Below are 24,274 nucleotides of genomic sequence, written 5' to 3' on the forward strand. Positions count from 1 at the left end.
GGCTGCTGCCTGCCATGTTAGCAGGTCCTCTGGTGCTTCTGTTGTAAGCAGGGAATTCACACAGCAGGGGCCATCTGGACAGAAAGCCTTAGCCCACTTCCCTTAAATAGCCAAGCCCCACTGAAGAGGTCACCCACCTCTGTGATGACTGGAATCATTTCCAGAATGGTTTCCCAACAGGAAATCCTGAATATCCTAGCTTTTAGGCAAGCATTAAATGTTCTGTTAGTAAACCATTACTGCAGTGCCTCCCTTTGGGGAAGTATTCTCTGAACTGGAGTCTTTTATTTTATTGGACTTGTCAGAAATGTGTTGATTTACATCTGCTTAACAAAAACATTGAGTAGCTTAATAGGACATTGTCCTATTTGGTGCTTCATTTCTTTCACCATTGCCTGTCTGGGAGCCCTTAGGCTCAGCTGTCTGCTTTATCTGGTGGTCGTGGGCTTGGTCAGGGGTCCTCGCAGAGCACAGCGTGGCCAAACTGTCCTTCCCCTGTAGGGTCTGGGATGTGCTGTGTGACACAGCCCGTGCCTGTATGTCTGGGGGCTGCTGCTTTGTTGTATGAATGGGGTCTCAGAGGATGTAGCTGAAGGGAACTCAGAGTAAGCAGTGTGCGTACATTCAACTATGAGAATGGCATTGACTGTATCTGACTGTGGTGCTTTGTAGATGGTCTCCTGTACCCTCGGGCCTTTGGAGCAGGTGGCCTTGGTTGTGTTTGGTTGGCAGCTGAGGACGTGAGCACATCTGTAGAGACCACGACCAAACCACAGGAGTCGTTCAGAAGAGATTAGTTATGCAGTTACCTTCATCAAAAGCAAACCCACTTCATTAAGCACACAGGGAATGCGAAAGTGAGGGGAAAAGTGGTTTCCTTGATGAGATAAACACATTACAAGTTACTCATTATACATAAAATAATAGCATATACCACATGTTCCTGGGAGTTCAGGCTGGAAAATGTATCACTATTGCCACGTTCCTCTCATTTCCTGTGTATTCATGTAAAAGGTACTGATTCAGCCTGTGTAATTGGCTTGTTATACGCTTAAAAAGACCCTAAATCCACAACAGAAGTCTTCAAACTTTCACACTGAAGGCTGTGCTGTGTGTTTATATGTGTTTGAATCTGAATATGAATCAGAACAAGAACTTGAATTTTCAGTACTCCAGTGGGTAGATGAATAGATGAGGGAAGAGAGAAAGAAGAGTAAGTAAATCAAGAAGAAATCCTAGGTAAAAGAAAAGGCCTGTGGTGAGCCTTGCTTCTGTGTACCACTCTGGGAGCAGAACCATCTGGCCTCTTGCCCCATTTATTCACATGGTCCCCTCAGCTTTAAATGAAGAGAGTTTTAAGAATGCGTCATCATCTGTATTTTCTTTATGGAAACAAATCTCGGTGCAACCTGATGTTTTCTTCAGCACTGAGGTTCTGAGCAGGGGCTGGGTTGGAAAGGAAAGTCATTTGGATGCGTTTTGCAGCCTGCCGTTTTAATTAGAGCGTTGTCATCTCTTGGCTGTTTGCAGACCTCCAAAGAAACGTTGTGCCCTGCTGGGTTATTCACCAGATGTTTGTGTGATTGATGTTCTTAGTGGTGTTTTTTTTCTTGATTCTTTCTTTTCTTGAAGCAGATTTCGGATGCTGGGCTCAGAATGGGGTGGGGTGAAGAGGTGGTCCTCACTTAAGTGCATGTTTGGCCTTTCTTTGCCACTTCTGCTATGTGGTGGCTATGGGCAGGGCTGTGGACTCACACTGGGGTTGGAACTGGAGGATCTCCAAGGTCCCTTCCAACCTAAGCCAATCTGTGATTCTGTGCTCTTTAGTCCCATGTGAGTTGTGTCACCTTTGGCACATTGGGCTGTTTTTTGCTGAAGGAGAGGATGGAGGGGGTTTGTGCTCAGTGAGATGAAGTGTTGCTTTGGAGGGAGACCACCAAACCCAGCACTGCAGCTCATCGTATGCTGCTTGTCATTCACTTAGTGTGAAGGAAGGTGATAGAGAAGTAATAACTCCAGGACACAAGGAGGGGCAATGAAGAGAGGGTTCTCCCAGAAAAAAGACTTTCAGGCTTAGGCTGGTTCCATGAAGATCCTCTTGTTCTTATTCCATAAGCCCAATGCAAACTGTACTGTGTAAAAGGAGGTCTAAAGCCAATGTGTCATCAAGTGCTGATTAAGGGGGAAAGAGCCTTTATCTTGTTTATTCTGCTTTGTAGGTCTCCTTGGAACACCCACGTTTTAACATTGAAATCAAAAATTGCTTTATACGAAATTAAAGTCGTAGCTTCTCCAATTGCCCACAAAACGTTAAGAAAACCCTAGGATTAGAACAGGATTGCCTTCCAACCTGCTTCCTGAGTTTCAAGGTTTTCCTGTTGTTATTTCTTTCTGCATTTTCTCCGCTGGAAGGGAATGCAGAAGTACAAATCTTACAGCTAAAGCCAGCCGAATAAGCAACACTTCCCTCCCACATTGTGCTCTTTGTGCTTGGTGCCTGGGCACCAAAGTAGGTGGAAGGGTTGGGGTTCTGGAGGGAAGTGGTTTGAATTAAAAACAAAACAGAGCTGGAAAGCGTTTTTTTCCAGTTATTATTATTTTTTTTCCCTCTCTTTTTTCACTAAAAGGAATTTCCCTCGCTTTCTTAAATCGTTTTTCTCCCTTCTATCCTGATGTTTCAGAGATGGAGGTGGAGGCAGCAAGGGGGAGTGATGCTGTGAGCAGCAGTATCCAGAGGGACCAAGGTAGGCTTTAGATGAGCAGGAGTGAATGAGAAGCAATTTCCCTTCATTCCTAAGGTCGCTGCAGAGGAGTGAGACCAGAAGGGATACATGTCATATTTTTCTCCTCGTACGTGTTGGAATCCTTATCAAAGCAGTTTATCAACTGATCTCATTTTCAATTATTACCTGCGGAAACATTCGTATTATTGGATGTGCTGTTGTAATCCTCTTGAAAACAAAATATGGGCACGGTGCAACTGATAAACTGAAGTAGGAGGAAGCAGCTAATACCTATCTTAATAAGCACTAAGTCCACAGTGTGGATCTTATGAATTCTAATAGTATGTTTCTGCCTTTTAGATGCATCTTGTGAAGGCAGTAGTAAACTTTGAACTCAATATTCCAGTCAGAAGTTATTGCATGTTGATCTTTTAAAATGTATGTTCCCCTTCTGGAAAAAAAAAATAGGATTATATTTAGATGAAAACAGATTTTAATCATCTGCCCACAGATCTCAGCTGCAAAGCTCACGCTGACTTCAGAAATTCAGCCTTCCCGTGTGGTCCTGCCCTGTATGCTGAATGCCTGCCCTGTTGAGTAACATGCAGGGTACTTCTTGGTCTGATAACTGGTAATAGATCATACCTCTGTTGGTGTTCTGACCACAGGTGATTGTGCAAGGATCCGGGCACAGAACTAACATTAGAATCCAGTAGATGTGGCTCAGAGCTGGCAGTGAGAAGGGCTCTGCAGAGGGAAGGCCCCCAGGGAGCAGGGCTGTGATATGGATGCAATGCAATGGGAGCAGGTGGGGGCTGCAGAGGACACAGAGGCATCTGGGGACCCCAGGGTTTGCTGCAGCTTAGTAGAAGAAACGGACAGAGCTCCTTCAAAAATCTTGCTTTAAATCCTTCAGTAAATAAGTTCTCAGCAAACATCAACACCTAATTTCCATCTGTGGGTGGAATGTGAGAACAAGAGCCATGAAAGCTGAGAAGCAAATGAATTTCGTTCCTCAGACAGCAGTGTTTGCAGGACCGTGGGGGGGGGGTCTGCACCCTGTGTCCCTGTCTGCTCCAGATTAGCTGGGAAACACAGGAAGATGGCTTGAGGAGCATGCAGGAGGAAGCCACGGTCAACAAGACCACTTTTGTGGTGCAATCTCAATGACAATTAATTAACTGCAGGGCTTACCACTTGGGATCTATTAATTGCAATCTTCCTTTTACATGCTGCATGACGCGTTGGGCTGCTTAGCCAACATTCCAGGTTTGCTTTACAGCGGTTTTGCTTCTGAAGTATTTTACCCTTCGAGAAGGGGGTAGCTGTCTCACTGAGTGACACATGGTGGGGATGGGATGGTGGTTGGACTTGAAGATCTGAGAGGTCTTTCCAACTGTAAGCACCTCTATGATTCTATATTCTGCTCTACCTTGGGTTGCCCTTTGAATGGCTTAACCTCTTCTCTTCTACATTTACTAAACAACCTCGAGTTGTTCTGTCCCGCTATTTAGCAAGGAAAAATGGTCTGGGAAACTGAGATCTCTCAGTTCAGTTGACAGTCCAGGACCAAATGCTGAACACGTGAGGTAGACTTAATAAAAGCAAACCAAAACCAAAAGCATCAAACCTCTGGGTGGATATTCCAATTACAGTATACAAGCTAGACGCCCTCCTTCACCAGTTTCCTAATTTGATAAATGCCTTGAGCTGATTTCAGAATGTGTAGGCTATTTTTAACCGTGGTGGCAGAGCCATCTGTATTGTATCTGATGAAGTTCTGTGATAGAACAAATTCATTTATTCTGTCTCCTTACAAGTTAAACTAGGCTTTATGTTATAAATAAACTGGTTTGAAGTGCATGATGTCATTGAGCTTGAAAGTCTGCAGATAAATTCACGTTTAAAAGGTTTCTGTTTTGTGTATGAATTTAAAGTGGTGCAGATTGTTGCATCTCTTTTCTGTCTCCGTCTTGTGGACTGCACGCTCTATGGGGTCAGGACTGCCTTTATAGTTGTGTTCGTACGAAATACACAGAGGGCCCAAATCCAAGGCTGGTGCTTTCATATGTTACAGCGAGAAAAATAAGAGCAGTCAACAAAAACAGAATCACACATTTTGATGGCAGGATTTTCAGAAGCACCGCGAGGAACGATGTGCCTAAATCCTACCATTTGCTGTTAGAAAATATAGGGAATTAATTAGGAGCTCCGTTCACTTGAGGTGTAAGCAGACCTGGTTGTAGTAGGGGCAAGCCTGCTCTGGCAAGTCTTAATGGACGTCAGTTGGAGATCTGTGCTTTGGTTTCGATTCTGGGAGGTGAGCAGGGCTGGTGGAGCTCAAAAATGGCAGCTTGAATGAAGTAGGACTTGTAAAAGATATTGGTTAGAATGGCTGTCCCTGTGCTTGGGGATGGTGTTGGGAGACATTTCAGCCAGGAGCTTCCATATAGAGTGCAGCGTACAGCCCAGATTTCACTGTAATTAAAAAGAAAACGAGCAATGCTTTAATTGAGATCTGAAGATTAAACGCTGAAATCTTGCTGTCCTCTATTACTTATTGTCAGATAGGAATTACACCGCATATGTGTAACAAACCATTGCATTTTAAAAATGGGACCATAAAAACGCTGCTGTAATTTAAAAGCAACCGATTTACGAGGAGTACAGTTTGCAGCTCTGTCACTTGCTAATCAGTCTGTTAAACATAATAGCCATTCTTGTCTGGAGGCTGTTAATCTTATGTTGTGAATGCACTTATCAGCACATATTAGAAATACAATACAAGGCTTTCCAACAGAGGAATGGATGCAATTACTGCAATCAGTATACGTTTAGCTGCTGTCTTATCATACCGTGTTTTTCTTTCCATTTCTTTTTTTTTTTTTCCTTCCTTTTAAATGGTCCAACGCTGACAGAATTTCTTTCAGTCAACATAGAGGACACACTTGAAAGTGCTGTTAAATCCATGGAGGTGCTCAAAAGTGACTGCTGATCCAATTGAGCGATGGCTGCCGGTGTGGTTGGTGAGGGACTGGCAGCTTGGAAGCTGGATCTGGGAGTTTGGTGGTGGTTTTCGGGGCCTTGGAAACAGATTCATGGATGTAGAAGGATGGATTTGGGTGGTGGGGAGTTGGGGTTGCTCTATTGAATTAAAGTCATGGAGTCATAGAATTGTTAAGGTTGGGAAAGACCTCTCCGGTCCAGTGGGGAGGCATGAGGAAGGAGGGAATGGCTTGAACAGTAAGTCTCCATTGCTGAGGAAACCCATGGAACTGCAGTTTTGGGGGCACTTTGTCCTATATACAAAGAGTGAGGGAGGTGGGATGGAACTCCTCTTTTCCCCTTTCTGTTTCTAATCATTCATTTCCAGAGCCTAAATGAATTAACCTCGCTTATTGCTCGCTTGCAGCCAGGCTCATTAATTCATGGGCTGACCTTAGTTCTGAGCAGTACCCCAGCAGCCACCCAGTGCTTGTCATTAGCTGTCACTGCGGGGGAATCCATCACGTGTTGGGAAATCATTGTCTTGCAAGTGTGACAAAGTAATGATTACCCTTTAAAAAGGTGACCCGGAGATGTTATGTGGTGACCATTGTGCTGACCTCACTTACATGCCATTAGAAGCTAATTGTGGAATGATTTTAGAAGAGAGAGAGAGCGAAATATTAAATCCACCTCTCTGCTTTTTGTCATTTGGAGCTATCTTGGCACTTCTAGAGAAACTGGGATTCCTTTCTTGGAGAAAAATAGGCTTTATGGGAGTGGATTACGTTAAACCTCCTTGCTCAGCTCTCTTGCTTTGGGTTTTGTTGCAAAGATGAGAGCTGTAAGCAGATCTTAGCTAACAAGAGGAAGGGGTATGCAGTGGGACTGTGAGTGGCCCTTTTCTGCTCCTACCCTGTGTGCAAACGCTGCTTGCTCAGCTGAGTTAATCCTGTTTATCAATTAAAACGTGGGTAACTTTTAGGTGCCAGTTAACTGTAACAGTTTTGCTGTCTGTTCAGTGGATATCAATAGCAGCAGGAAAAGCTTAGCTCTTTTTTCTCATACTTATCAGACTGTAAAATAAAGCATTCATATGTGCATCAGGTCTCTCTGAAGGGTGCAGGGGGAGAGGAGGTCCTGTTTGTGTTAACACTGACGGCCAGCACTGATCTCTGTTAGCTTCATTGAGGATGTTGTCAGAATATAGGAGGAAGAAACTAACTCTTGCCCATGTTTCTGCTTTGATTTGTTCTTTATATTGTGCAGGTGGAGTTATGGTATCTTCTGCAGCAGATTCACGAGCTCTGTGCGCTCAGCAAGTTTTGGAACAAACCATTGCTTATTAACTTTCCATTGTCCTTGCTGACTGCTTGACATTCTGCTACTTGTTCATTTCCACTCTTTGCCCATTAAGCAGAGGATTAAGATGAAGGTGTCACATTAGGCTTTTAAAGTCCTCAAGAACAGAGCACCATTTGTCACTGTTTTCATGCATCCTCCAGCGAATTAGGTATGTGAGTGCTACCATCTGCAGCTGTCTCCTCTTCCCTTTCATTCATAAATGCAGCACGTGGGGAGTTTGCATCTTTAGATTATCCCCTCTGCTTGCTGTTTCTCCTCAGCGCTGAGGCTGCCAGCTTCAGTTGCGATGCTGAAATCAAAACAGCAACTGGATCACCAGCAACTTCCCCTGGGGCAAATCACATTTTTCTATACCCATGCACCTGGTGTATATGAATGAGTTTAATCAGTTATTACTAATGTCAGCCACGTGGAAACTGTAAGGTGTTAAAATGCCAAGGAAACTTTTTGTTGGAAGTGTAGGTTGAGTAAGAACTTGACCCCAGGGTTGATGAACCCGGGGTTTGTTATCAAGCTCTTCACTCAGGGAGATGAGGAACCTGTGTGTGTTTGTAAGGATTCAAGAGCCTCGCATAGTGGTATGAGCTCAGGAGCTGTCATGTGAGCCATTTGTCCTGGTAACCTGTGGTAAATTTGGAAGTGTTGGGGGAAATTAAACTGTTACATGTCTTCCATTTCATAGTTGGCTGGGGAAGAACAGGATGGAGTGGAGCATCTTTTCTCTGCTGGGCTTGTAGCTACTAATGTGGGGTAGAGGAGATGGAGGAGCTGTGTGGGAGATCAGCCTTTTTCTTCTACTTAATTACCTGCAGGAAGTGCATTTGTTTGGCTGTGGTGACTTTATAGGCAGATTGAGCCTGTCCCCCTTGCATGGCAATGGATTTTGGGTAACTTTTGGGTTATATTCAGTGGCTGCACCATTGATTCCCTGAGTGACCCCGACCATTCAGTTCTCTCTGAAGGTTAACTGCAGTGTTTGCTGCCCTGATGTTATGTGCAGCTTGGCTGAATATAGACATGCCTTGGGTTATTAAACTACAGTATCAGAAACGGTACAAGAAGTGTCTCCCAAAATTGTACTGTTGTTCACTTAAAGGTCTTTTGAGAGTTTCTGAAGGGAGATGTTTGTAATGGAAGTTACGCATTGCAAAGAAGTTCTAGTATCACTGTATTTATTATCTTTAAAGTTTAGTCATTAGTTGCATAAAAAGCCATCGCTGCTTTATGGTGTATTTCAGCTGCTTGCACAACAGTGTGCAAACACACCATGTGATTATGGGATGTAAATATGCAAAGATTTCTGAGCAGTGTAGAGAAAAATTCTAAGCACCATTTGGGCTCTGGTATTTATTAACTGGTTAGAATTCAGTGTAAATCTTTCATCAAGAAAATCATTTATTGTTTGCGTACAAAAATAGTTCCCTCTATATTTGCATCCAACATCAGCTAAACCTTGGCCCCAGTTTCTTATTGGATGGGTTTCTTGTACTCCCCAGCAAGATGCTTTCTCCTGGCAGAGGAGCTTTATTTCAAGAAATACACAGCGCAGCAATAAAGAGGCTCTAAATAGTAGTCAGAAAAATATTCAGTGCAATCAAAGTGCTTTTATAAACCCCAAAAGCTTACATGCTGTTTCAAAAGGGAGAGCTGTAACAAAGGAGCAAATGGAGTCCCAGTACCCAGCAATGGACTGTACCAATTACATCCAGACTGATTTTGGTTCTTTTAAGTCCTTTTTTGCTAAAGGCTAACTAAAATAGTATCTAAGGACTCTTTTACTGGAAGAATTTCTGTTTGCTGTCACAAGGGGAGAAGCAAATAAAAATAATTGAAGCAATTGTCTCAGTTGTCTCCAGGGTTGTCATGATGATGTTGATAAGATCAAATAAAGTTATTGCAAGTTGTTAGTGAGCAGCACAGTTGTGAACTGGCAGTGGAAGTAGCTGAAAAGCTTAAAAGGTTTGCTCATTATCTAGATTTATTGTTTTCAGTTGTGGGGAAATGTTGGCTAAGCAAAAATACCATGAATAATACCTGGTCTTGGTGGTGCATTTCAAACAAAAATTTCTTCTTTGGTTTTTATGCCTTTTACTTGATTGTGAAAACCTACTCTGTCAGTCCATGCATTCTTAACATGTGTAACAGCTTGGTTTTATCCCGTACAGCTGTTTACGTAGCCCGTGTGTCCGTGAAGAGCAACACTCAGCAAGGTATAAGGGCTGACAGTATGCAAATCTTTGCAATCTATAAACTGGATGCTGCTCTGTTAGGAGACATTGTGTCTCATTTCCTTCATTTTGGACTACTGGAGTCTTAATTTCCTGAAGGGGAAGAAGGTCAGGACCTTCAATCTGGATCTTCTCCCCAGGAGATCTTGGCTGTCTGTTGCTTCATTTGACTTCAGTAAGAAATTAGAGTCACAAGCATTTCCAATCAGTTGTTGAAAACTCTCCTTGTAAGTGTTTGCTCTTTGGTAAGCCACGCTTGTGAAATTAATCCTCCTGAGATCAAAGGAGTGAGACCTGTATTACTGAAATATATCATAAACTAATGTACTTTGCTTGTATAATCCTGTTCTCATTGAATTTGGTGATGATTTGTCAGCGAGAGTGGAATTGACCATTATTAACCTTGAGAAGACTCGGAGGCAACGCGATACCAGGCATTTTATTCTTTTCATTTACTTTGTGTCTGCTCCATTTTTTGAGTTTATTTACTCTGCTGTGTGCCTCATAAACAGTTAGTTTGATGTTTACAGGAAAAGCTGTTTTATGAACGGATGGAGCTCATGATTTCCTCTAGTAGCCAAGAGCACCAGTAGAAGGTTCAGAATATCAGCTAAGTTTTCAGTGCAGTGGTGGTGGGGGCCAGATTTCCTTCTCTCTGAAATTATGCAGATAAGGCTCTTCAAATCTTTATAGCTAATAATAGTTGTTTGTTTATTTCTGGTAACTACTAACTATTTAGATTGCCACTGCCACCACAACATCAATCACCATGCATCCTTATGGTACTTAATTCAGTTATCCCATGTTTTGCTTTGACAAAAGTGAGGACTAAGTTGAATTCTTCACTTATTCAATGCCAGGTGATTTTGTAGTCCTTACAGAAATCACTAATATTAATGCTACAGCGGACATTCACAGTAATCTGTCATTTTGTAAGATGAGCCTATGCCATTCCATATGAATTCCTAATAAGATAATAAATGGTAAGAAGCAAAATATGGCTTTTATTTTTTTTTTTCCCTAGGTTCATATTTAATATATATTTCTTACTCTTTGCACATACGAGCAGATTCAGGAAGAGAATCCATTAGAATATATGTGAGGAGGTAACAGATAGCCCTCCAAGAATGGCGTGAATCTCTAAAAAGCACCTGAATGCAGGGATGGAGGACTTCTCAGAGGTGCTTAGGAGCACTTGAAACCCAAGTCTTACTGCTGTAGTTCTTTGTGCAGCCTGTGCTTTGTTCTGCTGGGAGAGCGCTGTTGATGGAGAAGAAACAGGCTGTGTGTGGGTGCATGCTGCTTTCTGGCTTAACATCCAGAGGAAATGCTTCAGTTTCAGCCTGGTGAGGTGTGCGTGATGCGTGACATCAGGAAATTGAGCCCAAATGTCAGGGCTTTGTGGGGGGTTCTTCCAGCACCAAAGGTGGTGTTGTGAAAGTACACAACAGCATTATAAACTGCGATAGGAAGAAGGTCTACTTGCCGGAGTTCGAGAGAGGAAATAAATCCAAGGCCATGGTTTCTTTTTCTCCTCTCACCAGAAAGAAAAATGTCTAATGAATGTCTCATGTCTGAAATACTGGGCTGGATTCATCAAAGGCAGTTAGTAATTACCAAATTGAGAGAATCATGAAGCGCTTTTCTAAATTTGAAAGGCTCATCAAGAATAGATCAGGAGCAGGCAAAATTAATAGTTATGAACTCATTTCCATAGAAATGGACTTATTAGCAACCATGCCAGCTGCCTAAAATTATAAGGTCTTTTCCTTGTGCTTGCAGGAAATAATCTTTTTTTATAAAAGTAATTTTGACTTTTTATTTTTTATTGCTCCTCTAAACTCAAACTGAGGTTTGGCAAAATCCTTCTAAACCAAGGAAAGACTTCTCTGGGCAACAGAAGTATTAAACTAAAAAGAGAAGAAAGATTTAGAAAGGGGAAGTGATTTATAGTCTTAGATTCCATCAGGCTCTTCCCAATAGAGCAGACGTACTTAAGAGACAAATGGAATAAGTCTTAAGAAAAAGCTGAAATAGGATAAAGGATAAAATATGGTTTTGTGGGATTTAACGACTGATAACAGCGTGAGTTACAGTCATCATCTCCTCTGTTGGTGGGTTTTCCCACTCGTAGTGCTTTGTCTCCACCAAACTCTTTCACGTTGACAGTGACCACAAAGACCAGCATTGGTCACCTGCTGAAAGTCACACCAAGGAAAAGATGAGGACTGGCCATGGCAGGGTGGGATGTCTCCTTTGATAAAGGGGTGCAGTACTGCATATCAAGGAGAGAAATGGAGATGCAGGTATTGTGATGTGGAGTTATCAGCTGATGGAGCTGATAGAAGTAAATGCTAACCTTTAAGGTCTCGCTTATGATTGAATATAATTGTGTTTTCACTTTGGCAACCTCATTCAATTTCACTGGAAAAGGCAGAGGTCTCCCACACGGTATTATAGAGGATGGATAATAAATTGCAAGAAGTGTGAATATGGTACCAATCCTCTTGCTAGGAAAGAAGCCTCTGCAGGAGATGCAGCAGTGAGCAGAAAAGCTCTACTCTGAGAAAACTTCTCAGGTTTTCTCATGGTTTTGTTCCAGCTGTAACCCAGGAAGAGGCTCAGAACAAAGCGGGTGGGTTAGTCCATAGAGGTACTCTGTGACCCAGATACTGTCACGCTTGGCATTGCATGAAACTGAGTCTTTGTCCTGAGGAGGAAAAAAAAGAGCCCATAGCTCTGAGAAAATCCATTGACCTGCTGTTCAGGAGGTAACTGAAAACCTGCTGGTGAACAAAGGGGGGCAGAAAGTTGAGCACTTGTTTGCTAAAGCTGCACAATCGGTAGAGAAATTCTATGAGTAAAAGCTGGCTGGATACAATAATTCCAGCAAAACTCCAGATGAGAAATGGACCCTTACTTATTATTACTATTTCACATCGCATGGCTTGCTAATGAGACAAAACCAGAAAGCATTTGGTGAGCCCTGCTGTTTTTACAGGCAACGATAAGGATTCTCCTTGAAAGCAGGACCACCACCTGTCTGGGAAGTCAGCTCTGCTTTAGTGTGCACAAACTATCAGTTGGATCTGAGGAAAGTTTCTGTTGTGTCACTGCTCATTTCCAACCTAGCAGTGCATGGTCATCTCTGTCTTTAAATGAATCTTTTGTCTGGTGTAGCACTCCAGTGAAGGCTCCTTGATGTGCTAAGGATGCAGTGAAGGCCTCTGTGTATTTGTAGGGGCAGCAGTCATTTACTCCCAGGCATTGCTTCAGCTTGCTTATATAGGCAAGACACACGTGTTCTTCTCATAGGGATCTGAGTCCTGGTGTGCCATAAAAATATAAAATCTCTATTATGGTTACATTGGGAGTGTGTAAAGAAAAACAAGGAAAGGAAAACTTGAATGCTTGACAGAGAGAGCAAAGGCCCATCAGTGGGACAGACAGATTTGATTGATCAGTACAGGCTGACCTGACAGTGTTTGGACATTATTTCACTGGTGAATCCAAAGCAAAACCCTCCGCCAGTAGTTTTGTTCAGAATTGGAAGCTGCTTGTGGGTGTTTGTGAGTGGCAAGTATTGGCTTGAACAGATTGAACCTAAACTGCAGATCCAGACGTACTAAACAGGGCTAATAACCACATCCGTAGTGAATGTAAAGCTCATCTCGAGGTTTTATTTCTGCATTGCGAGCAAATTCATTTTAGGTAATGTAGATAAAGCAAACTGCCAGAAGTGATAAGTGGAAAACCATGAAGTTGAGTGCGCCATCGTAGTGCCCACAGTGGTTGCACTTTTTAACAGAACAGCCTTAATTACATCCATAGAAACGTGCAGTAATATTTCTCTTAAAGAGTTTTTGCTGGCTGCCTGGTTGGCCACCCAAAGATGCTTCTAGTTTTGCCTGAAGGTGGATATTATCTTCTGTCAGCATGGAAAATATTTATCCTCCAGGCATTGAAGCATATGTTTTCGTTGTTTCTTGTCAGAAAGAAAACATGAAAATCAATAATTCCTGCTCAGATTTTTTCCCTTTACAATGTGCCTTCAAAAACATATGGCAAAAACAGTTTCTTGCCTCTGTGCGGTTGGGAAGAGGAAAAGAATGTTTAAGTGTCTGTTCTTTGTAGCAGCATACAGGCAGCTCTCTGTGAGCACAGCTCTTGAATCACTGTTATGGGAAGGGGCACACCAAAGTGTCTGGTCAGTTCTGTTGTTTTGGAGCATTAATATTTGCAGCAGCATTATAAGAATGTGATATTGAGTAATACAGCAACAGCCATACCGTGCAGTTCCCAGGGTTTGGGGCTTATTCTATATGCTCTTCATGATTGCATGGAATGAACGCTTGAGTTTAAAGGGAGGGATGCCTCTATGTCAGGAAACTAGAAGATGTTGTCTATAAAGGATGGCTATTGCCTGGTTTATAGCCTAATTTAGGCTTCCGTCTTCAAGTCTGCATGTTAAATTTAATGGTAAATATCCTGTTGAAAAGAGAAGTCAGAATGTATTTTGCCAGTAACATCTTAGTGATATTTCTTCTACAGATGAATTTGTTCTCTTTTCCAGAGCAAACATCACCTCCTATGAGATCCTGCAGATGGACTTTGAGATCGACAACACCAGCAGCCTGGCGGGGGCTCAGCAAATCACCTGGCAGGTGGAATACCCTCGAGACGATTCTCTGAGCGAACTGGTGGTCTCTGAGATCTTTGTCAGCCGAACGTTGTTTGCTGGAATCGTTCCTCTTGCCATGGTAAGAACCTGCTGCTGCTTCTTTCTGCTAAACGTTTCCGCTGATTCTCGTTAGTATTCAGGGGAACGCGAACCGCTTTTATTATGTGTTACTTCCCGTGCACCTGCTGCAAATGATTTAAATGCAAAAAATACTTTTCAATAATATTTTATTTACCTGATATGCCATAATGGCTCCTAGGAAACCATTTGAGTCTTTTGTGTAAATCCTTTAGTGTTTGTGGATTATTGGCCTGGTACATGGTAATAGCTCCTTTGGAGCCATTGTCTTCTGGTGTATTAATGTGACTGCCGTGCGTGTGCTCTAAGGGTAAATGTTGCAATTAGCTGGGACGTTTTCAATGAAATAAATTATCATGCAAGTGAGGAGAAACTTCATTGGTAAACCAAACAACTGGACTGGTTTCTGCTTTACTTTTCCCCTGAGAACCATGCAGACCAGTGAGCTGCAAAGTGTCCATTTAACAAAAGGCCTGCTTGGAGTTACAGGAAAAGGACAAAACACTTTCTGAAGGCTTTAAGTGCTGGACGTGTTTTCCAGGCAGGGTTTAAGGTGCATACATACTAGAATAACAGCCATATCTCTGCAAATTTGAGCTAAGCATCGTTGATGAGTGAATTGTTTTCTCCATACTGTCCCTTTTCTGGGTTGCTTTTCTCTCTGTTCTACGAATTAACTGAGGAATGTTGGTATTTTCCTCTGCATGGCCGCTGGCTTCTCCTAGTCGGTCAAAAACAAGGAAAGATACTTGTAAAGGTAAACAAGGCCCTACATAAATCTTATTTCCAGTTCGTACTGCCAAAGGCTGCGCTTACTGACAGCAAGCGATAGAGGAGAAATGATGTGTGGAAAAGTCAGTAGGGAATTTTCTTCTAGTAAACAGTAAGCATGACTAGAGGAGATGAAACAAACCTCTAATTGTGTGGATGGAATGTTATCAAGTAGCAGTGATGAATCAGATATAAAATAAAAACAACGTAGTGCGTGAACTGACTTGCACATAGCATTGCTGGTTCCAAATGGATAGCACAGGTTTTATGCCATGTGGAGAGAGCACTGTGGGTATAAAGGAAAAGCAGATCCAACCCCAAAACTCATTGTCAACGCTGGATCAGAGCTTTGCTTCTTTCTGTGCTAGAGTTTGGCCAGTGCTGCACTTCATCTCTTTGCAGTTATGGCAGCTGCTTTAAGCTATCTCTAAGTGTCCTTGGTCAAAATCTGAGGAGAAACCTGAATTTGAAGTGGAGCTAATCTCACAAAATTCGTCATTATAAGATAACTGTGGAGCAGAGCAAAAAGCTTTTATGAATTTATGACCTTGCGCCTTAATTGAGGGTCTCATGTGGGCTATTACTTGTCGCTGCATGTGACCATCCTTGGCTGGCTTGGCCTTAGGCTGATAGAAGAACTGATGGCATCAGTGGCAGGAGCAGCAGCTTGTATTTGCATTTCCTCCCCTTACTATTGCCAGTTAGCAGTGCTGCTCCATTTAATTGTCTCTGACTTGTGCAGGTTCTGGCACTGTGTTGCCCTGTCAGGGACAAAAGGAGCTCAAGGAGTGTTTGGATGGTGCTCTCAGACATAGGGTTTGGGTTTGGGTGGTGCTTGTGTGTCCCTTCCAACTCAGGATGTTCTGTGATTCCTTCGTTCCAAGATATGTGTGTGCCTCTGTAGGCTGCTTTGGGCCTTTTAATGTGGAGACATCCACATCCATATACCGCTTGGAGCATCTGTTTTGTTGCTGCAGTTGATCACAAGTTTGTTTTCTGTGCTACTTTCTTAAACAAGCAATAGAAAACAGAAAGAGCTGCAGATGACTTACTCTGTCATTGCATTGTGGTGGCTCTGGAAGCAGCAGTGGGGATATTTTCCTCATTAGCAGCCTGTTTTTTGGGGTTGTTTTTTTTTTGGTAGATAAAGATGTGGCAGACTGCACAGTAACATTTGAATAATAGCCTGATGAAAAGAGCTGATTTCTTGCTTTAGTGGGTTTATGAAGCCCTTAACATAAAATCTGATGTTCTTAACATTTACATTTTGTAGCAAGCTTGAAAGGCATTTTTTGGTTGTTGTTGCTTTTGTCTTTTATTTTTCTTTTTGCTTTGGGGCTTCTGAGTGAAGACACAGCTGATTTTTGCACATTGTCTAGCAAAAAAATAGCTCCTTATTAGCAGACAATCTTGCTGTAATGAATTGATATTGCAGCTTATTTCTGGCTAATCCTTTGGAGTCGATTCAGAAGCACATTAATAGGCACTGTTCTGAGATGCACAGAAGATGGCATGGTCAGGGAGGGTCTCCAGGTGAGATACTGGTCTACCAACTGCTCTACGCTTTGTTCTCTCTATACGATAACGTGTAAATAAGCTGGGACGTTTTATTTCCATTTTAGTTGGAAGAGGAGGACTACAATAGAATTGCAGACTCTTGGGAATTGCCCCAGACTGTCCATTTTCATTTGGATGATCCTCCATCTAATAAATCTCTTAACTTATTTGTTGCCAAATTCGGTGCATTCATAACATGTAGATAAATAAAACATTAGCACTAATGAGAGAAAACGAAACAAATTTCATACTGGAAAAGAGTCCTTTTTCTGCATCATTGGACGCTTCTCCCCAGGTCCTTAAGCTTCTTCTAATTGAAACCCCCCCCATTTCCACAGCTGCACGGGGCCAAGCTGCTGGGATTTCTAGGGGAATGACAGACAGATGGAAATGGCATAGTCCAGTGGTTCAGGGTTTGCTTTCTAAAAGTCATCTCTCTGCCTCTGTGTGGGCAGCGTAGGTGCTGTGCACAGTAGGGAAGCACATGGGCAGGATGCAGTGGGAATGCAGACCATTGCTGGCTGACACAGCAAAGACAAGAGAAATGCCAAAAGGGTGATGACAATTGCACGCAGCCGACTTGCTGCCTCAGGTTCGGGTTTGGGTGACAGCTGTGATAACCCCAGTGCTGCAGGAAGGACCAGCTTTCTTTGTGGAGTTGATTTTTAGCTCCTCCTGTAAATCAGAAACCTGCTGAGAAGTTTCAGGCCTTACTAAAGGACGGTGGTGGGGAAGGCTTTTGTTATGCTATGCTGTCATTTCCATCATCCACAGCTGCTGAGGCTGCTGTGGGAGAGGAACCAACCAAAGCCCGGTGGGAAAAAACCATTGGGTTTTATGTGAGGATTGTTTTGAGACATGAAAGGATGTAAGAGGGTAAATGGCACCTCTGAAACAAATTGTCCATACGTGGCCTTATTACCTCTTAGCAGGTGATGAGCACCGGTTCAAAAGCAATTCCAAGTGTGAAGCACTCGCTGTACTGCTGGCACTGCTTCCAGCCCCGCTTAGGAGCTGATCCCAGATGGCATTGCTGTGTGCGTTTTTACACCATTTTAGAAACAGATTGTTTATTTTGTCTGGTATTCACACTTCGTTGACTTATGCTGATATGATCAAAGGGGACTCAGGGTCTTCCATACCTATCGTACCTCCTGTTTGTGTTATGAACTAAAGGATGGTGCGTGTCCTGGAAGTGCTGATACTTATAGCCTGTCTACTGTTCCTGGAAGGTCTTGTAGATAGAGCTAGACTGGAAAATTCACCTCCTTCTGAGCAAGGAAGTCTTACTGATAGGATTTCCTAATTGGATATGTGCTTAGTTCTGCTCTCATAAAGCAGCAGAAGCATAAAAAAATACAGGTGTAAGATGCCCAGATATAAAGATGTAGGGAAATGCCTTTCTCAGACAGTGAAATTCTAAGGTCTTTGGACAACACACCGAGAGAACACATAGCTCCAAGCTGTAGCAACCTCTGAAATTGGAATAATTCTAATTATTTGAATCCCAGAAGCAGTGCAGCTTGGTTCTTGCTGAGAGGGAATTTGGCTTTGAAAATGAATGCAAACAGGATGTATCTGTGTTCCTCTCTAAATTCAACATCACGAGTAATTCTGAATTCTTTTGCTGTGGATTGTCTGACATAAAATACATAATTCCACCTTGTCCTGCACATTTTCTGATAGCTGAAAGGGAGCAGATAGACATAGGGAAAGTAAATGCTAATTCCTAAAACTCTATGCAAATTAACAAATTATTTTTACTTTAAGTGCACTGTTATTATTTAGTATTTATGTAGCATTATATACTTTCAGAACACTTTGCAGGCATTAATTAATCAGACCTGAATAAGCGAAGCTTGATAAGAATGGAAAATTACATGGAAATGAAGTCAGTCTTGCTCAGTTTTACCTACTCCTGTATGATGTGTGAGTCACTTTTCATACCCCTAAAGGTACTTTTTAAAACACTTAGGGAAAAAATCTCACAATAAGACTGCTTAATATCCCTAAAAACGTTTTCGTTTAGGAAAGAGGAAGGATTAATTCTGTCAAGAAGTAATGACAGCACAGATGAGTGGCTCTGAAGAATGTAAATGCTGCTTTATCATCTAACGCTGCCCATAACTATTTAAGCCAATTTAATTCAGGTAAAAATGTATGGATGGGGGGATTGCTCCCTTAATTTGAAGCTTACTTAGGAGCTGCAGTATTTGACTCCAGGAAGTTTATTTAGATGAGAGCAGGAGGAAGGCTGAGTTTTGTCTTAATGTTTTACTGTAGGCTTTCAAGAGGAAAGAACTGCTGGGAAGTGTGGCCCATAGGAAGGGAATGGGATGGAGTGCTGCCTGGGCTGGCTGTGTGCTGCCTTCCAGCTCGGGTACTGCTGCATGGTGCTAAGAGGTCCCTAAAAACCTTTGAGGATCAGTATGGCTGTTCAATGATGCACTGCCAGATGAGAATGTCAGCTGCTCTGCTCCTTTGAGGCTTATTTGTTTTCTTTTTGACAATTGCGACCTTAGGTAATTGATTCTTCCAACATCTGGCGTGCAGATTGACACGTGGAGCTGAAGTCCCCAAAAGTATAAGAGCTATCCACTTTCATTGTGCCCAGCAGAATAGAGACTGGGGGTGGAAAATTATAACTGAACCACTTTGGATGGTCTTTGTTGTTGTTAGTGTGTATCAGGATCGGTATTTTGGTATCACAGTTATTAAATATAAACACTGTGGGGTTTGTTTTTAAAGCAAATGGTACGGCACTGAAGTCAGGTGTGAACTGTGGATTGGGTGATGTCTTGTGAAGTGTACGTCCTGCTAATTACAGACACTGATGGCACAGTTAAATGCAGTCTGTCCGACTGGGATGCAGTCCTTAGTCACCTCCATCGATCTAACCAGATGTGGGCTGGGATTCTCAGGGTTATAGAAGAGTCCTAATAACGAGGCCATTGGCGGAGCCTGGCTCCTGGGATACAAGGAGCAGACTTCACGAGTCCTCAGCCAGTCATGAAAGTTTCTGTCACAAATAAATGTGATTGGATTGTTATCTAACTAACAGTTGGGGCAAAAACAGAGGAAAAGAAAACTCCACTTCTTTTACAGAGTTTCTAGGCAACCAGGAACTTAGTCAATGTAAAGCACAAAGTACTGAAGAGATGTATACAACTGTTTCTTGGGTTGTTTTTTTTTTCTTTGTGAGGGTGAAGGCTTGAGGAACAATGGGTTTAATAACAGATGAATCTCTAGTGTGCTTGTCTTATCTAGGAAAATGATGGTTTGGTCTGTGACTGGTGTCGCTAGTGCTTTAGATATACGTGCTACAGAGCCTTTCTGGTATAGTAATAGGATTGTAATTCCCTGTCTGTCATTATTCTAAAGTGTTTTTCAAAGGCAGCAATCAATATTTCACTGGTTCTCGCAGCCCCTCTGCCTGAAACATTTCTGTATATGTTAAAAGTATTTAATCTGTGTCTTCAGAAATCTCATTTACTCCCCAAAAATGTAAGCTCGTGGTTGACTAATGGTTGACTAATGTTGTGAATCACTTAGAACCACAGATGGCTGTATATACTCTAGTAAGGTTTCTTTTAAATGGGAGCCTGAATAATAGCATCTCCAGTTGCTGCTAGCAAACGTGCTGACAGGAACACCCAGGAAAAATGGTCCTCAAAGATGCCCATTTCTATAACTCAGGCTGAAAGGGAAATGCTGAGTGCAACACTTTGCTTATTTGTTTTAGGAAAAGCAGGAATGCAGGGTGATTTATTTCATTTTTTTTTTAATGTACATCTCGCTTTGGCTGCCAAGTAGCAATGAGCCATCGGAAGGCAAATGCAGCCTGGGAGGACTTTGAGTCATGACAGCTCCTGTGCCCTTCTCTGGGGTCGGTTATAAAACCCCAGAATGCCCAGTGCTGGAGTGGCAAAAGTTTCAGACTAGGATCAGTCATTTCTGGCAAACCCAGATGATTTATATATATTTTAAAGGCTGGTTAAAATGGATTGATGTGCACGGAATCCCATGTGTGTTTATCCATTGCACTTAATGTGTATGTCTTACCTGGAATCATTCTGACCTTTGGCTTTCCAGTTCCCTTTAAGATGATGCATTGTGTCTCTGTTGTACGTGAACCATGGGAACATGATTGTGTCACCACTGCAAGGGAAAAAGTATATTCAGCAGGAAGTTAGTCTTCATTCTGGAAATATCAAGGACTGTCAAGGTTATATTTCTTTTTTCCTTCTAAAATCAGATTCTGAGAATCTCAGATCACAGATTTCAAAGTGTATTTTAACACTGATTAATGGGAGCGGGACCGAAGCCTTGGGCGTCCCTAAAACCCCACAAAGGAAGGATGTTCAACTCAAAGCAAATTAAGTACAGTGGAGAGGAAAAAAAAAAACACCCAGAAATTCATTTGTATTGTTCTATTTCTCATGCCCACAGTGAGCATTCTATGTCTCTGCAGCAGAGATAGGATCTTCTGCAATTATTACCGCCATCAAATTAATTGTTGTAGGGAATTAAGTGGCTTTGTTTTGTACGGATGTTCTGACAAGTGCAGGGTGAACTTTATGGAGAAAGATTCAATTCAAAAGGATTCCTTGAAACACAGCAACCGAAATGCAAAGATGGGATTAAGTTGGACCCAGGCTTTGACTGCGCTGAAAGGAGTGTGTGGGGAAAGCATATATCATGAAGGGTGCCCAAATGGGCCTTGTTCAGAGCCAGGCAATTTCAGCCTCGTTTGGGAAGGAACATTCAGAGAAGCTATTTTGGATTAATCAAAATTGTTTAACAGAGAGAAACCATCTTTCCTTGCAGCACTCAGCTGCTTGATTAAACTCGATTAAATAATGTGCAAATATTTGACTTAGAGGAGGGGGTGGGAAAAGTGTTTTCCTTAAGTGAAAACACCCCATTCTGAATGTGGTAGAGTAGGAGAGTTTTAATAACATCAAACTTCTTTGTTGGTTTTCTTCCAAAAATGAAATTCCAGCCAATTCTCCTCTGTTTTGTGAAGTGTTTCAGTTTTGGCTGAACTGTATTTTCCAAAGAATATCACAATTTTTTCCCTTTCATTCTCATTCTGGGCATCTAAACTCATTCTTGGAATTGCTCAGTGCCATCCATTGTCCCTTGTTCTTTCCTTCTGCTCAGTTCAACATATTCTGCCATTTAGTCCTTAGAGCAAAAAATGAAAGAGACCAAAAAAAGAGTTTGCTATTGGTGGGACCAAAATAATGGCATCTTGACTGCTTCTATGAAAGCGATGCGACATGACAAATGTTAAGAAGCTCTGTGAATAGTATTAATATTTATGAAACACTCAAGAAAACAGCTATTGTGTGCCACATCCATCAATGATAAGGATTGTATTCAACTGCGTTGGATGATAAACATTGAATGACAACAGCTAGAGATTATGTGCGGGATTTCATACTCGTGTTTGATGCCTGCTTGGGTAAAAGCATCGTGTTATTCCACTGTGAACCAATAATTTTCTTTCATAAAATTAGATACATTTGCTGATACTTGTTACAACCGTGGTCCAAAACCTTAATGACTGTGCAGGGCATGCTGATGCCAAGCGCTTTAGAGATCCTGTTGCAAGCTGCTCAGAATCAAGTCCTAAAGGTCCTGTTTGCCACTAATCTTGGAAATCACTCTTTTGTGATTGCAGTGATTGACCACATATTGCTGGCTGTTTGCACTTAGGAAGAGCACTGATTACCCCATGAAACAAAGGCCTCCCAGCCCAGCAAGATGGCTTTGAGTATGTCCCAAGTGCCTTTGTTTCATGATGTGGTTTAGTGAGAACTATAGGTGAGAGGCAGATGGTTGGACTGGATGATCTTGTAGGTTTTTTCCAACCTTGGTGATTCTATGAGGCTGCATGGACTGCTTGTCTGTTCTTTTGTCTGCCCTGCTTCCTTATTAAAGGTGTGCCGGTCTGGAGATTCTGTGTTTGGTCAAATGAAGTCTGCACTGCACACCTGCATCTGTGAAAAGGAACGGCAGTTCAGACTTGATTGACAAAGAGCAATAGGGGCTCGGGTGAGGTGTTTCTAAATAAAACTGTGTTTGGAAGCATTGCCATGTCCTCCTTGCACGAAGGGTAGGAGGACATCCAGGTATTCTTGCAGCCAGCGCGATCTCAGGTCTCCCTGTTCCATCTGCAGAGTTGCTATTCTTAGAAAATCCTCTCCAAGGATGCATAGGCACTAAATTCTTGTTAGAAGTAAGTGGTTCCAATAATAACTGCACAGAGGAGAATGCTAAGAGGTGCTCTGTTGCTGAGCTGCTATGGCTGTGCTGCCTCCAGAAGGCTGTTTGCCTCCATTCCTTCAGGTTTGCTGCTTCTGCCTTTATGAGGATTTGCTGGTGGGAGCTCAGTGAGAGCTGTCGGTGGGATGGCTGGGCCCTTGGGCAGGCTGTTGGGGACAGGGGCATGGGGAGCCTTTGGCCGAGCAAGTGCAAGAGAGAAGGCACAAGCCAACCTGTGCTGAGTGTTGGGAGCAGCAGAGACCATGAACAGACCCAAAAGCAGGAACCACAATGTGCTGAAGGGAGCTCCAAAGCTTTTATGTTGTCTGCCTAAAACGAGACTCCTCTTGTTCCTTTACAATTACCCAATAATTTGGCTCATCAATTACTTTTTCCAGAGTGCTCATTTTGGTTTTACTGCCAATTAATGCAGCATTCCAGTCTTGGGCTGCAGTGGATTGGCCAGTAATTTGAACTACAGCCCTCATCAAAACGGCATCATTCGTAAAACAGAGAAGAAATCTCAGAGATGCTGAAATTATTGTTAATTAAATCAGCACACGAATATAATGGGCACGCATGAACAAAATTATGTTTGTTTTTGAACTGTTCTGCTAGCTGGAGAGCAAGTCCTGTTAGGACCGTTTAATTGTCAGCCCGTGTTAGAGAGATGTGCACTGAGATGGGTCCCTTCTGCATGTACTGATGGTGTGTTGTGGGTACGTGAGTGATACATACAAGTCTACACTTATTCAAATGACCCACATGTTCTTGCCAGTCAGATGCAATGCTGCGTTCCTTGTGCACACATTGCTGCATGGAAAGCTTTTCTTTCTAAATGTTTGTACTTAGCTCCTGTTCAGGGCTGGCACTGACTTTCATCTGTCTCCTTCTGATTTCCGTGGCCCCAGCATCAGTTGGGTTTGGTGATTATTTTCCACGTAATTTCTGGTTTTTTAAACTCAATTAAAACAGCATCGTAACGATGGAGCAGAGCAGCAATCAGAGCGCGGTAGGAGTTGTAAGGTAGCCTGTAAGCAGCTATTGTGCTTAAATAAATTTCTTCCAGAGGTGCCTCAGCTTTACTGAAAATGCTGCTCTGCAGCTTTATTAGGATAATCACGCAGCGCTCTGGGACAGCCTCATAATCTTCTGTGTTGCTCAGTTCTGAAGACCTCGAGTTAGCAGTTTCACAGCTCTGCCTCCTGTGGAGCTGGAAGGTAAAACTCTCTGTTCTATAGTGGGAGACTGCAGCCCTGCACAGAAGGCAGCATTGCTCCACAGCAGGAGTGGGGCCAGCAGTGCCTGGGGAAGCAGGGAAACAAGTTCCAGGTTATTCAAGAGGTGATAAATGCACTCCTTTTCTGATAGTGGGATTCAACGGTGCTCTATGCATGAAGAGAATGTCCCTGAGAAACTGCAGTCTGGTTAGAGTATTCATTTGATGAGATGGGAGTTGATGGCCTTAGGCTGTGTTGGAGAGATTCAGGCTAGATTTTAGGTGACGTTTCTTCTCCCAGAGTGTTGAGACATTGGCACAGACTGCACAGAGAGGTGGCGGAGTTGGAGGTGTTAAAGAATGTGGAGATGTGGCACTGAAGGATGTGGTCAGTGGG

General features: G+C 42.6%; 1 protein-coding gene across 3 annotated transcripts in view; it reads left to right on the plus strand.

Annotated features, from left to right (window-relative positions):
- TMEM132B (transmembrane protein 132B) overlaps positions 1–24,274 on the plus strand; it is a 169,336-nt gene that overhangs the window by 95,274 nt on the left and 49,788 nt on the right. For all 3 annotated transcript variants that reach the window (XM_072350868.1, XM_072350866.1, XM_072350867.1), the window contains exon 4: positions 13,875–14,061. In XM_072350868.1, the coding sequence (XP_072206969.1) occupies positions 13,875–14,061 (187 nt within the window). The remainder of the gene's footprint in view (positions 1–13,874; positions 14,062–24,274) is intronic.

This window comes from Excalfactoria chinensis, chromosome 16, assembly GCF_039878825.1.
Source record: "Excalfactoria chinensis isolate bCotChi1 chromosome 16, bCotChi1.hap2, whole genome shotgun sequence".
Classification (NCBI taxonomy): Eukaryota; Metazoa; Chordata; class Aves; order Galliformes; family Phasianidae; genus Excalfactoria; species Excalfactoria chinensis.